Source organism: Eptatretus burgeri, chromosome 1 (genome assembly GCF_056783735.1).
Source record: "Eptatretus burgeri isolate ZD-2024b chromosome 1, Ebu_testis_v1, whole genome shotgun sequence".
NCBI lineage: Eukaryota > Metazoa > Chordata > Myxini > Myxiniformes > Myxinidae > Eptatretus > Eptatretus burgeri.
The window spans coordinates 73905931-73924026 of record NC_140961.1 but is presented as its reverse complement, the minus strand read 5'-3'; the positions used below and the strand labels follow the sequence as shown (position 1 = coordinate 73924026).

Sequence of the window (18096 nt, the reverse complement as noted above, 5' to 3'; positions counted from 1 at the left end):
GCACATGAGAAATTCATTAAAATGACAGTTTTATATTTGAATACCAGCTCAATTCAGTGGTAATCAGAATAACCCACTGGCCAATGCAGTCAGCTGATATATGGCTAACCGCAGCATCACTGAGCCTAAATCGGCTGTATAAGCCATTTTGTCAGGCTAGTCAGCCCTTCTTAGGGAAGAAAATCAATCCATGGACACATTTGTGGCTCTCCGTTGAGAGGAGTCTACTTTGTAAAAGAACGGACTTGTCGGTCCAGCACATCCGACAGAGCTACTTTAGCTCTTGTTCCTATATGAAAAGGCCAGCTTTGTTTTTCTTGTTTTTGTTTATATGTTCCTTGACCATCCATTCCCTTCAACCCCACCATCTTTTTGTTGATCTTGCACTTTTTTACAGTTCCCCCATGAGCTTAGACCCCTGTATTGGAAAACTGCAAAATTATTTGTTGTTGTTTGTTTCGTCAAGTTTAGTTTGAGTACAAAGCAGATGCGGACAGGCTTTGCATTTTGAGATGCTTTCTGGACAATAACTTTGATAAAAGAAGGACCTATATTTATGTTAAGTTGAAAGATCAATTTTACGTTAAGGTAAATAGCCAAACAACATTGAAGTGCAGTCATTATACAATTTTCCTGTCCTTATTTATTTGCTTGCTACTTTCTTCCTCTACACTGACACCTTTTTCTCTTGTTTTTTTTTTTTGTTTTGTTAAATCTTCCATCACTTCAAATCACTCATGTAAAAGTTCATCTGAATTCCTCTTAACTGTTCTCACAACTTTGCTCTTTTTCATGACATCTTCCTGTGTGCAGACTGAGACTTCCAGACCTTTATACAACCATTTGGGTGCAAATGTCTGCATGGGGGACCATAAGGTGGGTTTCATTCCTCAGGTGTAAATTAGAACTCTCTATCATGAAACATTTCTTTATTTCAAAGCAAACTGACTGTAAACATTCCAACACCCACAGCCTGTGTTATTGACCTTCCATTTGGTCCGAGAAGCTGCTAAGCAACAGCCTTGCTGCACCATGCAATGATGCTCATCTTAATGTCGGTAATTGTGCACCTCTTCTTTTATTTTTTTATTTATTTTACCAAATCTACTTTTAAATATCAAATGTATGCTATCCCAAAACAGTTTTTTTCTTTTTGAGATCTGCAATTGATTGATCAAATGGTTTCAATTTTTGAAATAAGAAAATCCAATGCAGTGATATTCCCAATGAAATAGCCACAAACTGATATTTTGGGGATGGGAAATGCCAGTGTAAAAATGTATCGACTTAGTGGATCATTTATTTATTTATTTATTTATGCATTCATTCATTCATTAATTTATTTTTTTTCCCAGACAGAACCAGTAGTTTGTTAACCTTTGACTTATTTAGGAGTAAAATAATGCATGGTCGTAAAATGTATCATGCAGGTATCAAGGCATACCACATCCAATGGAAATTTCAATTATTAACAGAGACTAAATATTATCTGGTAAAGTCATTTGCATTCTACTTCACAACATCAAACTCGCACAGTTGTTGAGGACCACAGCACACTCCAACACTTCATATCAAGGGGGGAGAGAGAGACAGAAAAAGAGAGAACGAGAGGCGCGCGCGCGCGCGCACACACACACACACACACACACACACACACACACACACACACACACACACACACACACACACACACACTTATGGTGTCCCATGTAAAATTACTTGGTTTTAAAGGCTTATGAAACAGGACTGGTGTCATTTAAATGGGCAGCTCAAAAAGTTTTATATCTCAGGAAATTTGGTTCTAAAATCTCTCAAAATTATAACACCAGAATTAGTTGATATTCTTCAACTTTTTCTCTTCTTCAATGGCCACAATTATCCCCGCGCTTTGTGGGATTGGCCGGGGGAAGGTTTTGGCTCATCTTCCACGAACCAGCTGGCCAAGCCTGACACTCGACTAAGTAATCAGGACAGGAATTTGTGATTTGTTCAGGGTGCTGGCAAAAGCTCACCTTCTCTTCACGAAGGACACCGTGGGATCTTGAAAGTCCACCAACTAATGCTGGCAGACGGAATGCTAGTTTAATGTCCATCCAAAGGACGCACGCACAATCATGAATCGCGCTGCCTGTGAAACAACGGGATGACATTTTATAGCTGGGCCGAGATTTGAACCCAGGTCAAACAGCTTTGCGGCGAGTGTGCATACCTCAAGGAGTCTAGGACATCCTTTCATATTCCTCAACTTTTATCCCTTTTGGTCTTCACTCAACGATGACATTTTCATTGATCATTGAAACTGGAGAAAAAGAAAATAATACAATCAAAACCTCTAAATGGTCCTTTCTGCTGATCCCAGTCTCAATCATAGAACTAAATTATAAAAAATCAGTTGAGGTCATTCAAAACTTTAACTTTTGAAGGGATTCTATAAAAAGAGGCTCTTCCAGCCAAACTTGGTACCAGAAATCCAATCGAAAGTGGTGTGTCCTGTCTGGGTATGTCCACAGCTTAGGAATACAGCCAAGCTGGAGAAATGGTGGATATACCCATACAGTACAAACTACTCATACAGTCCACACAATAGGATGGGACTCAGTGAAGCATACAAATGTGACACCACTTGTCCACAATCTCAAAATACCACCACACTATGATCTCTTCACCAAACAGTATAGATTTGCTGCTCAATGATGCCACGCCCTCACCCGCAGCATGTTCCACGCACAAGGAACACGCAAATCATACATCACCGCATGTGGTCTGAACTCACTTAAAGTCCTGACCCAGAAGTATGGGGGACAATCAGGATAAAACTAACTGCTTCCATACACACTTACAATAGCAGATAATGCCAAATAAGGAACCGTGATGGAGGAGACTATCAATGATGATGGCATTCTTGAGGTTGAACATCTTCATTTGTTTTTTTTCACCTTCCTCCAGCAGATCACCACGGGATTGTGACCCGTCTGTGATGTGAGAGCAGCAGGCCTTGTCCGTTGACTCACAGCTGACTCATATTTAACATTTTAATCCTCATCGAGGGAGATGCCAATGATGTTGAGGGAGATGCCAGGTTAGGTATTGTGATACATCACAAAAAGGAATTGGTTACTGATAGTATTGCTGACTAGCAAATACAACTCATCGCTTCGCTGACGGGGACAACAAAGTGGGGGGGGGGGTAAAGGATAGAGAGAGAGAGGTGTAGAGTGATCGTGGTGAAGGGAGGCAGAGAGGATGAAGGTGGGGAGCTAAGGAGGAGGTGGGGAGAGCGACACCTCACCAAACGTTGCAATTCATTGCGGGAGAGAGAGAGGGAGACAGAGCGACGTGCGTGCGCGCGCACGCACGCACGCGCGCGCACACACACACACACACACACACACACACACACACACACACACACACACACACACACACACACCAAGTTCCATTATGGTAATACAATTTATATAATTTGTACACACACATAAAATACATAAAAACGAGAAACACAAAGATATACCTTTCAACAGAGTTGTTTGAAAGAGGAATTCAAGTGGGACATTAACAAAATTCAATTGAAAAATATATCAAGGCCCAGGACACAAAATGTTGATCTATGCTTTGTGCCTTCACAGCTCGGTTATGGCAAACACGTGGTCGGATGGACCTTATTGTATTTATATATGTATCGATGTCGAAGTGAGGAGTGGATTATATTAGGAGATTGCACAAAAGGTTAAACAAAGCGATGTCCTGTAAAAATAAAATTGCACATTTTCAGCGGATGAGACACCTCCCGAGACACCAACCCCACAAGACACCAACCGCACGGCCCAACACAGGCGGAAACGTTCATCTGTCTAATTGATATTCCCTTGAGAGCACAGGTACTTTTACCTGAACGAACAACCAAGCAGCTTGGAGAGCGCTCGCCAAGTGGATATATTTTGTTGTTGTTGTTGACCTTGTCGAGGCTCGTATGAGAGCTAACACACAACGCACAGCAAGGGGGGGGGGCATGAGACAAGAGGGGCGGGAGTGGGAAGGACAAAACAGTGGGGACAGAGACATTAGGAGATCTGTGGAAGGGAGAGGGATGGGACGGGGAACATGGGGAATACAAGATGAACATTACAGGGACTTTCAGGAAGGAAAGCAGGGAATTTGAAGGAGGTGGGCTTGGGTGGATTATCGGGGGTAGAAAAGATCGAGGATTTGGATGGGGGATGATAAGAGGTGGTGGTGAACCGCCTTTTTTGAAGGCCTGGAGGGAAGAATGGGATTGAATAGAGCAGTGCTTCTCAACTTTTTTCAACTGGAGGCCCACTCTGGCTCTGAGGAAATTTTCGAGGCCCATCATGCAGAATCGTAACGAGAAAAATGGCAATAAAACTTAATGCCAAAACAAATCATTATGCTTACCTTTAACGAGACACGAGCTTGCTTCTTGGAAATAAGATGGTCAAGTCGTGGTTTGATGGGGGACAGGCTTACACGCAAAGTGGCATTCAGAGTGTCTGTTTTTAGACTATTTCGTGCTTTTGATTTTTTCACAGTCACAGTTGAGAAGCCCGATTCACAGAGATGGGTTGTGGTGAATGGTGAAAGAAATCTGATGGCACGCTTTGACAAAGAAGTGTATTCACTGCTGGCCAATATCCAGAATGAAGGAAGATCTACTTGTGCGTGCTGAAGCTTCAGACTACTGTCTGCAGAAAGTTCCATCAGTTCATTTTCAAGTATAACGGACAAGGCCACATCTTCTGAAGCAGGATCCACTGAGAAAGGGTTCAAAATCCAAAGGTTTCCTTGCCTTGGGTCCTCTGGAAAGTAGTCTGCAAACTTTTGTGATAACTCGGTCAAATGCTGGATTATGAGCCCAGATATGTCTGTATGAAGAGTGGATTCCAAAGTTTCACTCAGAAGTGGAAACATCTCAAGTCGTCCATCCTTCACTTTTCTGTTCCAAAGAACAAGCTTTTTCTTGAAGCCTTCAATTTTGTCAGCAAGCAAGAACACCGAACTGTTCCTACCTTGCATTGATATGTTGAGCTGATTTATAACTGGTCAAACACATCTGACAGGTAAGCCAATTTGGCACAAAAGTTATCATTACTGTAATGATCAGCAAGTGGTGAGTGTTTCTCTTCAAGGAACATGTGGACTTCATGTCTCAGTTCCAAGAGGCGATTAAGCATACGTCCTCTTGAAAGCCACCTCACCTCAATGTGGTACAGAAGCTGCAAGTGATCAGAATCAAGTCTTTCACACAGTGCAGCAAAACACCTTGAGTTGAGTGCACTCTTCTTGATGAAGTTCACAGTTTTAACAGCGACATTAATGACTTCATTCAGTTCTGGTGACATCTGCTTTGTTGCCAGATTTTTCTCTATGTAAGAAGCAGTTGGTCTTCTTGCCATCTGGCGCCCTCTGTTGGATCTGTTTTACAACACCACGATGGACTCCTGTCATTGATGCAGCACCATCTGTGCACACACCGACGCAGTTCTTCCAATCAATACTCTTGTCAGTGAAGTATTTGTCAAGGCAGAGCATTACATCATCTGCAGCTGTTTTTGTGGGAAGGTCTTTGCAAAACAGTAGATCCTCATGAACATCACTGTCCCCGCAGTACCTCACGAAAACTAGCAATAAAGCATTATTGCTAATGTCAGTAGATTCATCCAACTGAATGGAAAAATACGGACTGGCCTTTATTTTTTCCACCTGTTGGCAATTCAATGTCATCACTCATTTCAACAATTGTTCTCATCACAGTATCATTAGAGAGTGATACGGACTGAAGTTTGGTTGCAGCTGCCTCTCCAAGAATTTCTCGACACATATCAACAGGACTGGGTAAAATAAGCTCCTCCGCAATTGTGAAAGCTTTCTTGCTACGAGCAACACGAGCAGCAACCATGTAGCTGGCTTTCAATGCTGATTTTGACTGAGTTGTAAATGTTGTAATCACTTTCTGCTGTGCCTGAAGTCCAGCCCTTTTCCTGTCAAAATATTCCTTTGGCTTACCTGCACTATTCGGGTGTCTTGTGTTTCAGTGTCTCTGAAGCTTTGACGGTTTAAGCGCCTCGTTTGACAGGATTTCAGCTCATTCAACACACTGTGCTTTTGGCTCAACATCACTGCCTGCCATCGTGAATCCATATTTAATGTAATCGGGGTCATATTTCCTCACCACAACCTTTCGACATTTTTCTGTAGCAGATTTGTCTTCTCCATCACACTTTCGTTTCAAAAATCGATCCATTTTCGATTCAAGAAATTATCTGCGAAAGTTGAAAAGTTTACAAAAATTTCAAGTTCGTGAACGCATGAACTAAGTACAAGGCACGTACATGCATACATGCACATCGCATATATGTGCACGTGCACAATACACACTAACACACGGATATAGTACTGTCACGGTAGTCGGGCGTCGACCGCCAGTCGACCGCTCTGACGGAGCCGCAAGTCGAGTCGGCCCGACCGATCGCCCGGAATATAGATCGCCGCCCGGATAAGTCCGAGTCGACGGGTCCTTGTACAAGAACCGAAATACGCCAATGGGCAGACCACGTGGGGTAGGGTCGATTGCCAATCTTCAATGTACCTAAATACCCACGTGATCCAACTACCGGGGTATTCCACCCTCGACGGAACTCTTACGGAACAAACCGCTGAGGCGAGCCTTTCCCGTGCGTGATTTCGAGCGGCTTAATCGCCGAGAACCATCGGTCCAAATGTCCCCCTTTTATGGCAAACCAACGGCTTCCAACTACCAACACACAAAATGCTCAGTCAATGAAAGAATCGACGCGACGAGCTGAAAACATTTAACAATTGGGGTATATATATATATATATATATATATATATAGTTGAAAGTGTGTTTGGCTGTGACCTCTGCACGTGAAAAGTACTGGACTGATCCTCACCAAACTTCACATGCTGACAGAACATGTACCCGGGAGTGTCCCGATGTAAAATAATTGTACTTCCGACTTCCGGTTTCCGAATTATGATGTCATCACCTGATTTCGTAATGTTAATTTTTCAAGTTCAGCCGATTGACATGGCGCCAATGCCATATACAACATATCTAACATATGATTTTAAGTTTTTGTTTGTCTGTTTGTTTGTTTGTCTGCACACGCTAATCTGAAAGGGGAAAGGTAGGAGCTAACCACTGAAACAAAAAAATGTCAGGATGGGCCCCGGGAAGGTTATTGGCTATCTGGCAAGGCCCCTCGACCGGGGGGGGGGGAAGGGGGTGTGTTTCCCCCTCACCAACCCCCTTAGCCTATGACTGCCATGGCCCAATAGGGAACTGATACTGTGCTTGCATCAGACATATGTATAGAAGATTAAATTCATTCAAAAAGAACCCGGGCAGCGCCGGTTGCATTCATCAAGTTAATAATAATGGGGAACTCGGGAAGCACGTAAGAGCAGAACTATACCGACTATACGAAATGCAATGTAAAGATTTACAGCACACAAAGCACTTAACAATTTCCTACTTATTAGACGGGCCCACAGACACACGTTCGCACACACACACTCAAGAAATGGTGGCTGAGGCCTTTAATAACGAGCTCCAGCTCGGAGGACAGGTGAGCTGAAACCCAGAACCTATCTCGAACCTCTCCACCTCGTGTGGTCTTCAAGTTGTTCGGACTCGGGTTCCAGCGAGAGCGAGCTGGATCCAATCGCCGTGAGCCGCGATCCTTCCCGAGCTCCAGCGAATCCTCTCGCGCTTCCGAACACGTGCTGGTGACGAGGTGCCGATCCCTCCTGTCGATGCGCCGCTTCCCCGAGGAACCACCTCCAAGAAGAGGCCGATGAGTCGCACCAAGCCGGGAACCAAACGGAGAACAAAGAGCTCCACGAGCCACGAAGAAGAAGCCACCACTCGCAGCTCGAGCCAAGCAACCAGCTCAACTCTCTCCCAAACAAAGCAGCTCTCCAAAAAGTCTACCGAGCCCAGCAGAAGCCGAAGCTCTCTCAGCCACCAACCCACTCGAACCAAGCAGGACCCGAAAGCCTGCTGAACAACACTCTCCCAGCCGAAGCAAAAAGCTTACTCAAAAGCCTCCAAAAAGCCTTCTCCCTAACCCAAACCAAGCAGGACCCGACGGCCTGCTGAACAACCACTCAACCAGAACAAAGAAAGGATCTCCTCTTATCCTTCTCCACCCCCTCCCCCGCGCCCGGCGTGACTCATGCCCTCGTGCTCCATCCCCCGCTCAACCACGGGTGGGAGGGAGGTGTTTACGTCCCGTGATTCAGGACGGGAGGGCTCTTCTTCCTCTTCGCAGCAGAGGGGGAGTGAAGTCTCCATTGTGTTGGGATCGCTCTCTAACTATTAAATCAATCCGCAGCTCATCTAAACGATTTCTAAACATTTAAACAATGAAAGGTGAGCTATCTAGTGAACAAGCACTTATCGACATAGCTGACGAAAGGAACCTGTATGTTGTGTGCAATCGAATTCCAAATTTGTGACAGTACGTTCACATCACAGTTACATGTAGATCGAACGCGCGTAAACCACCACTGCATAAACATGACGTACGTAAGCACAAAATGACTCAATCTATCTCTCTCTCGCGCGCGTTTGCTAGACGGTTTCGGAAAGACGGAAGTACAACAGACCTAGCTGAATTCCAGCTGTGTCGTGTAAGTCTTACACTGTAAGATCAGACCCTTTTTTATATACTGTACTTCTTTTCTTTTCTTTTTTGCCGACCTCGCGGCCCACCTGTGAGGGCTCCGCGGCCCACTGGTTGAGAAGCATGGGAATAGAGTGAAGGAGTTTATTCCAAAGGCGGGAAAAAAGAGGAATGAAAGAGTGAAGGTGAGCATCGATTCGTGATTTTGGTAGTTTTACCAGAAGGGGGTTGTTGGCAGACCTTGAGCGCCCTGCGGAAATGTGGTGGGGACTTGGGCACTCAAGGAAGCACTCCAATGAAACGGTTGTTAAGAAACGGCCAGTTTGGCACGCGATTAGCAACACATTAAACATACACCTCCCGGAGACGTCCGAAATGTCAAGCCACAAACGCTGATGTCTCCGGATGTTTATAAGCATTGCAATGTACCCAGCGATTCATAGCTGTGATGAACAGGCATTCGATGATATGAGTGAGGAAAGTGAAAACAGGAAAATTATCGTTAAGAAATCGCTGCGGCCTGTTGCAAGCCCTAGCCAAAAAACATGGCGGCTTCAGACCCCAGCAAGGTTACCCAGGAAACGCCTTAAGAACCAGAGAGCGAAGTGGCCGATTATCACCTGATGAAGGATGTAATTAAATAAGGCTGTTAATTATCTTCAAAAGGGGTGTTTTAATTAACCTAAACACCCAATTTTCACTCTTGTACTTCCTTGGAGTTTTCTTCGTTTGCATGCAAAATTCCAGGCTGCTTGGTTTCATAGTTTTAGAGTTATGGAGGGGACACACTGACACACACACACACACACACACACACACACACACACACACACACACACACACACACACACACACACACACACACACACACACACACACACAGCCTTTTATTTGTGCATATATATTCGTATGTGTAAAAGAAGTACCTTCATATGTGCGAACATAATCAGTGCTTCCTTAATTTTGTAAATCCTGGTATTGGCTGGTGGTGGTGGTGGTGGGCTTGGGATCCTGGGGGTCCTGAGTTCAAATCCTGCTCGGTCATTTAATTAATATCAGGTGTGGTTGACTCAGCCTGTCATCCTTCTGAGGTTGGTGAAATGAGTACCAGATTGCTGGGACGATTGTGCCATTTGAGTTTCCTGTGTTGGAGTGGCAACCCTTCCAGGATCGTGCCCAATAGCCCAGGAGACTGCTTCGGCAGCACCAATGCTCTGTGCAGAGTTTGGTCCAAATGGATTTGGATTTAATTTTGTGTCGCTCTTGACGTTATTCCATCTTGAAGGATCTCTCTACACCCAATTCCTTGTCTTTCACATTTTAACAAAAGTAAAAATAGATGATTTGTACGGAAGTTTGTACCATGTGATATGAATGTCGTGGTGCCTCATTTAAAGTATTCAAATTATGTGAGAAGTTAATTGAAAGAAATACATGTTTTTATCTTGATTCTGTTTTCATGCATTGACATTTCACTCCTGTTTCATTCAAACTTATTTATTAATCTTTTAAATTCACTGACTTTTTACTTTTTCTCCATCACTTCTGAACTGCACTGTGTTGTTTTTTTTTGTAGGAGGTCGACTCGCTGGTGGCCAAGTCGTTGCCGATGGCTCGACGTTGGATTTTGGAAGCTGCATCACAAGAACGTCTGACTGTTTTCCAACTTCTCTCCATGCATTGCCAGATTTAAAGACAATTGTTCACTTGTGTAAAGATTGTTGCTCTTCTCATTGTATCCGGTGATGGTGCTCATGATGTGATGACACTGTCATGCACTAAGCGTTTTGGAATAAGCAGCCTGCACACATTTCCAAGCTTCTGCCACTCAGAAAATATTTCTCTGAAATAATCATTTCAGCACGAGTCATGGAACTCACTGAACTTCTCCGAGCACATCATATTAAGAAGGATCAGTTATCCAACTTCCCATGTGCAGAACAAGCCTTCATTTATTGCTCTAGGTGACGGTCACTGTATGCTGGCCACTAGTGTGTCAAATGACAAGTGAGTATAGTTATCTTGCAGGTTCCTTTTAAAATTTATATTGTTAGTCGTGCTTAAATATAGTGCCATGTTGGGTGGTTTGTGACGAGTATAGCTGTGTTGGTATATTTCAATGAAACACTAGTTTTGGAGGTGCCATATTCCAAAGTCTGCTCCAGCTTTTTTGTTTGTTTGTTTAGCCTTGGGAAGTTGTTTTATTGCTTTCAGGTTCTTTTTATTTTTTTTATTTTCTTGTTTTGATTGTCAAGTCTCCCAAATGTTCTTTTTCTAATCTCATCGCACTTTCTGATGCGTAGCTATAATACTGCAAAAATGTGTTCAGCAAGTGATTCACAGGGCTAATAGTCACAACTCTAATAGATTTTACACAACTACAACATACATAAAGTTAACTCATAAAGTTTTGGCACCTCCATGCATTTTATACTACGAATTAATGAAATCAATTTTAATGTTATTTATGTAATAGACCATGTGACGTGTCTTGTACCCTGTCATTTCTGATATTATTATTATTATTATCACTCATTAATGTGTCGAGAGGGGTGGGGAGGGGGCGCTTAGGTGTTGGGTTGTAATGATAAAGGTATATTTTGTGTATTGAGATAACACACATCTTGGTATTTATCTCCCTGTATTTGTCCTGGATTTATCAATGCCCTGCAGTGGCCTCCAGTCTCATCTACTCATACCACTGTTTCCATTTTTGTCCATCGTCCAAACACTAGTGAAAGGTCTTACCATCTCACTTTGTGATACCATTCACCCACTTCATACTTGGGCAGGCACTGATCTGATTCTGTTGTCAATGACGCTGCCTTTCCTGCAGGATGATTATTTTTAGATGCTTATTTCGTATTTACAAACATGGCCAAATGAGCTTTATTTCATTGTTCGGTGGGTTTCTTCTTCTGTGCAAGGATTCAGGATCATGGAGGAGCTGAACAACATATGGCAGTAGGTTTGTTTACAGACTACCAAAGGGTATTGAGGGAAAGAGTGGAGCATACACAAAACACAGAAACTAGTAACATTGGCCTTGAGAGGAAAAGAATGGGAAAGAATCAGTGTATGTGGAAGCGATTCTGGATGTACAAGGGTGAGTTCATGGGGTAATGATGGAAAGTACTGTACATTTGAAATTTTATGTTTCGTATCTTATTTATACATCGATTTTGCTGGTGGATATTATTTCTTCATATGGTTTTTTAGCGTTACACTTTGCATTCATGGAGGAAAGACCTTTGCATTATAGCCACTAAATGATGGATGCATCCATACACAAACGTGAGGTTTTGTCTCTTGTGTGTCCCTTGTATGTGAGTTGAAGCAAAACGGTGATCAAATGAGGATGCTGACAAGGTGCAAATAAGAGTGAATTTGCTTACAACCCCATAGTCATTTACCTTCTTGGTATGATTCTCTTCGAATCTCACTGGTGACTCATGAAAAGCAGCCAGGATCACATGCACTGTGTTGGAAAGCCACATGGATGGTACAATTGAGGAATGCCAAACAACAATGGTGAGCACTCTGTCCAGAAGGATATCCAAATGAACACAAATTCTAACAAATAATCCAAGACATAGTCATTTACATCTTCACAGTGCCTTCAGAAAGTTTTCACACCCCTTGACTTGTCATATTTTGTTGTGTTGCAGCCTGGATTTAAGATTGATTAAATTTAAATTTTTTGTCACCGATCTACACAAGGTACCCCATAATAACAAAGTGAAAACGTGCTTTTAGAAGTTTTTACAAATTTATCAAAATTGGAGAGCTGAAATGTCTTGCATCAATAAGTATTCAACCCCCTGAGTCAATACCTCCCAGTCCATGACGCTGAAAAGCATCCCTATAGCATGATGCTGCCACCACCATGCTTCACGGTAGGGATGGTGTTAAATAGGTGATGAGTGTTGCTTGGTTTCCGTCAGACGTAGCGCTTTGCATTCAGGCCAAAGAGTTCAATTTTCGTCTCATCAGACCACAGAATATTTTGCCTCATGCTCTGAGTCTTTCACGTGCCTTTTTGCAAACTCCAGGTGTGCTGTCGTGTACCTTTTTCTCAGGAGAGGCTTCCATCTGGCCACCCTCCCATAAAGCCTACATTTGTGAAGTTCTGCAGTGATCGTTGTCCTTCCGGCAGGTTCTCCCATCTCAGCCAAGGAACTCTGTAGTTCTGTCAGAGTAGTCATTGGGTTCTTGGTCACCTCCCTCACCAAGGTCGTTCTTTCTCAGTTGCTCAGTTTGGTCAGATGGCCAGCTCAAGGAAGAGTCGGAGTAGTTCCATATTCTCTCCATTTTCTAATGATGGAGCACACTCTGCTCTTGGGGACTTTCAATACTTTAGAAATTGTTTTATACCCTTCCCCAGATCTATGCCTCCTCACAATTATATCTTCGAGTTCTGCGATCAATTCCTTGGACTTAATGGTGGAGTTTCTGCTCTGACATGCACTGTCAACTGTGGGACCTTGTATAGAAAGGTGTGTTGCTTTCTAAATCGTGTCCAATCAATTGATTTGGCCACAGGTGCACTCCAATCAAGTTGTCGGGACATCTCAAGGATGATCAAAGGAAATTGGATGCACCTGAGCTCACGTTGAAGTGTCATAGCAAAGGGGGTTGAATACTTATTCACACGAGACATTTGAGCTTTTCATTTTTGATTAATTTGTAAAAATTTCTAAAAACATGTTTTCACGTTGTCGTTATGGGGTATTTTGTGGAGATCGGTGACAAATTTTTTTAATTCAATCCATTTTAAATTCAGGCTGTAACACAACACAATGTGATAAGTCGAGGGGTGTGAAAACTTTCTGAAGGCGCTGTATCTGGGCAGCTAAATAGACTCACTGTAATGTGTGCCAAAAATTATGACTTTACCTTTTTCAGTGAATATGAGATGATAATATTTTTTGTCGTATTATATTATATGTGTACAAAACACCCTGGTGATTGATGTCTGACCTTGCTTGGCTGTTCTCATCCCAACTCCTCCACCCCCACACCTCCTCACTCATTGAATTTATGTTTATAAACTGTTTCACTGAATCAATGTGGAATAGATGTAATGCAGGATTGATGGGCCAAATGTCTTCATCTTGTGTCCAAGTTCCTTGTGCATTCATAACCCCTCAGCCTGATCATGAACCAGGGCCTTGTAACTGAAGCAAAGCAGTGCTGTAGAAGTGCTACCAGGTTGAACAACTCCATAAAATGCATTTGGCACCAGAAGCCAAGGTGTTAAAGTACCTATCTGAAGGACAGTATACAGAAAACCATGTTTGTATATTAAAGTGTATACTATACTTCCTTGCATATTATACGTTCTCCAAGATGTGGGTACCATTTGTAAAAGTGAGCCATTTTTTAAGACCAACTGTAAAAATCAACATTGTTGTCAAAAATGAACGTAGCATCACTGAGAAAAAGCAGTTCGGTATTATCTCAAATCCATAGGAGCAGTAGCATCCTGTTATGATGAAAATATTTTTTTATGCCTATGCCAACGAAGTTGACAGAGGCATTATGTTTTCAGGTTGTCCGTCCGTCCGTTCCGAATAGGTTTTCGTTATTGCGATAACTTGAGAATGGTTCAAGGGATCAAAGTCAAACTCAGTACAAGTATGTATAATGGTGCAAAGATGAACTGAGTAGATTTTGGCATGAAGAGGTCAAAGGTCAGAGTCCGTGATGGGTTTTCGTTACCACAATAACTTAAGAACGGCTGAAGGGATCACAGTCAAACTCGGTACAAGTATGTCGAATGATTTGAAGATAAACTAAAATTATGGGGTCAAGAGGTCAAAGGTCAGAGGTCATGCTCGGTGAAAAGTATGTTGCTGCACTAACTTGTGATCCAGCAATTGGATTTTGACCAAACTTGATACAAGTATGTTTAATGATGCAAAGATGAAATGATTCTATTTTCAGGTTAAGAGGTCAAAGGTCGAGTTAGGTTAAAATATATATATATATATATATATATATATATATATATATATATATATATATATATATATATTTTACTGTGCTAACTTGTGAACCAGTAATTGGATTTTGACCAAACTTTATGCAAGTATAATGATGTAAAGATGAACCGATTAGATTTTGGTGTCAATAGGTCAAGGGTCAAAGGTCATGTTCAGTAAAAAAAAAAAAAGAAATACTCTTACTGCACTAACTTGTGAACTAGTGATGGGATTTTAACCAAACATGGTGGAAGTATATATTACGATGCAAAGATGAACTGATTTGATGATGGTGTGAAGAGGTCAAAGGTCCCATTAGGTAAAAATTATGTTACTGCACTAACTTGTGAACCAGTGATGGGATTTTGACCAAACTTGGTATAAGTATACAGTATGATCCAAAGATGAAATAATTACATGGCGGCATAAAAAGAGGTCAAAGGTCAGAGTGCGTGATCGGTTTTCGATACCGATAACTTAAAAACGGATGAAGGGATCCAAGTCAAACTTCGTACAAGTATGTACAATGATGTATACATAAACTGATGAGATTATGGGGTCAAGAGGTAAAAGGTCAAGTCAGGTAAAAATGTGATATATGAGAACGGCTGAAGGGATTTCAATCAAACTTGGTACAAGTATCATAATGATGTGGTGATGTGGATGGAGGCATATTTGGTGACGTCGAAGAGTGCCATTCTTGTTAAACATGACATGGCATGTGGACATAGCAGAGTATGCTAACTACAATGCCATCCTGAAGAACAAGAAACCATCCAATTATCCAAAGTATCATGCGACCACTGACAGCCCATAGCAGAGAGCAGTAGTCTTTTGAGTTTCAAACAAAGGACTTGTAGACTGTGAGTACCTCTGATTTTCCAGGAAAAGACTCGGATCGACTGAAAATGCCCAAACCATGTGCATAGATGCAATATAGGAAAAAAATTTTATCAGTTATTATTTCATCAGTTCTTACAGGTACATGTGGTCTCCTTCGCATTGGCTGCAACGAGTACATGTACACTAATTCCCTTCCTGGCTGGTACGCAGATGGTCTTTTAGATTCCAGTGGTTAATATGAACAGGTGTACATGCAGCAAATGGTAAGTTAAGAGAATATTCTTGTTTCCCACCCTAATTGGGTGGTACTTCATGTGTTTAGACAGTTCCAGTTGGTAACTAGAAAAGCACTTGGTGGAGCGCATACCTCCACCAGGCTGAACAGTTTAACCAACTGATAAGTTTAACCCACAGGCAAACCTACTGATAAGTCAGATCTGCATCCGGACCTTAATCAAAATCTAATCGGCTTGTTCTTGTCATCTATCCAACATATCCATGAAGTTTTGTCATTATCCATCCACAACGTTTTGAGGTATCGTGCTCGATATAGTTTTTTGCCTCATCTCTCATTGGTGAAGAACAACTTACAAAATTAAAGAATTTTCATATCCAGATGCAGATATTCATCAAAATGGAATCAATTTGTCCTCACACAACCAACCTGTCCACCAAATTTCAGCCGAATCCGCCCATAACCTTTTGAGATATCCTGCTCAAAGACAAACAGATGGGTGAAAGCACAACCTCCGTCCACCTTCGGTGGTGGAAGTAACTAGAATGGCACTCGGTAGAGTGGATACCTCTGCCAGGCTGAATAGTTTACGTTTTGTATCCCACTGATAGGTTGGATCTGGATGCGGACCTGAACTAAAATCTAATCGGCTTGTTCTCATCACTTACCCAACTCATCCACCAAGTTTTGTTATCATCCATATACAACTTTTTGGAGTTATCGAGCTATATATTGTTTTTGGCCCCATCTTTCAGTGGTGACTAATCAAGGACCTCTGGTAGCTTACACATGTTGCTGTGTTTCAGCCTGGGGAGTAACTGCTGAAATCTATCTCGGTTCTTCCTGACATATTTATCCTTTGTTTCTTTCATACTTCTTTCTAATTTTTTCACAATTCTCTTTTTCATTCTAATTCTTGCTTTTTCTTCTCTTTCATGTCTTTTACTCTCTTTTCCTCTCTTTCATTATCTATCTCTCTAACGAGAAGTGAATTCTTGCAGAATTTTTTCTGTATTGCTCACTTGGCTGCACCTGGATGAGTTTTTGAGGGTTGAGGAGTAGCGGCTGAAACCTGAATCCTATCCAGGTTCCTCCTGATGATTCCATCTTTGCTCTTTACTGCTTTGGGTTCCTTCTTGGTCTTCCATTTGATTGAAAAATTGTGGAATCCGGATTTTCACCAAAATCAAATCAATTCGTCCTTGTCGCACACCCCACCTGTTGTTCGTCTTTCGGCTGCTCCCGTTAGGGGTCGCCACAGCAGATCATCCGTTATGATCCGCATGCTGATTTGGCACAGGTTTTTCGCCGGATGCCCTTCCTGACGCAACCCTGGTCGCCTCTTATGACACAGGGATAAGGATTGGGTTTCGCCATGATTCCAGGCTGCCCTACACCCTCTCATAGCGTGGCCCAGCGCAGAGCTCCCGTCCTCAAGCGATCCTCCAACCCAAACCTTTGAGTCGCCGGATTACAGGTGCACGCCACTACGCCCGGTATTGTCGCATACCCCACCTGTCCACCAAATTTCGTCCAAATCCGTCCACAACTATTTGAGATATCCTGCTCACAGACCAAAAAAACGGGTGAAAACATAATTCCCATCCACCTTTGGTGGTAGAGATAATTTGGAAGACTCAATTTACCTGCAGGTTCAGACTGAACCTCAGACGTTAATTCAACTACTGCTTTTACAAGAACAACTGAACTCATGCTCTCATTCGAATATACAGCATTTTAAGAAATACTAATATCTATTCTAAGAGTTTAAAGAAATTTACCATAATTGAATGAGTATTGCCCTATGGTCTTGATGAAAGTGAAATAAAACTTCAGTGGAGTTCGCTCCTGAACTTTATCTGGTAATAAACTCTCTCCACTAGTATCCCTAAAAATAGAATGAAGCCAAAGCCAATCTACCTGCTTGCTGGAAAAATCACAAACTCAGAACTCACGGATCCTATCAACTTTGCGAGTCGACTTCTATCAGTGTTTGTCTGTCCGTGTGTAACCATTTTTCTTAGAGATGGCTGAACGGATCTATGTCAAACTTTCAGAGGTTCGTCAGTGAGTGCCATGGAGTGTTTAAAGCTAAAAAAAAAAAAAAAATTGAAAATTTTGGAAAAAAACGAGTTCAGGTTATTTTATTTTATGTTTTTTTAAATCGCTGTATCGTGCCGAAAACTTTTTGATTAATGACAGTTATATTCAATTACACATATGCATGAATAAATACAAAACAATTCCCAGACATTTCATTACAAATATACCTCTTCCAGAAAGCGGTCCAAGTTTGTGGTACATCTTCCTGAACGGCACCACATTTACAGATCGGGGCCAAACTTAGCCCAGAAACATCAACGACACAT

At 42.2% G+C, this 18096-nt stretch overlaps 1 protein-coding gene across 7 annotated transcripts in view; it reads left to right on the top strand.

The window, feature by feature from the left end:
- Positions 1 to 13986, top strand: part of INPP5A (inositol polyphosphate-5-phosphatase A) — a 215471-nt gene extending 201485 nt beyond the window's left edge. For 5 of the 7 annotated variants that reach the window (XM_085888374.1, XM_085888406.1, XM_085888383.1 and 2 more), the window contains 3 exons: positions 814 to 876; positions 973 to 1058; positions 10242 to 13986. In XM_085888374.1, coding sequence (XP_085744500.1) covers positions 814 to 876; positions 973 to 1041 — 132 coding nt within the window. In that variant the 3' untranslated portion in view covers positions 1042 to 1058; positions 10242 to 13986. The remainder of the gene's footprint in view (positions 1 to 813; positions 877 to 972; positions 1059 to 10241) is intronic. The other 2 variants (XM_085888389.1, XM_085888369.1) reach the window with 1 other exon arrangement.
- The last annotated feature ends 4110 nt before the right edge of the window (positions 13987 to 18096 follow it).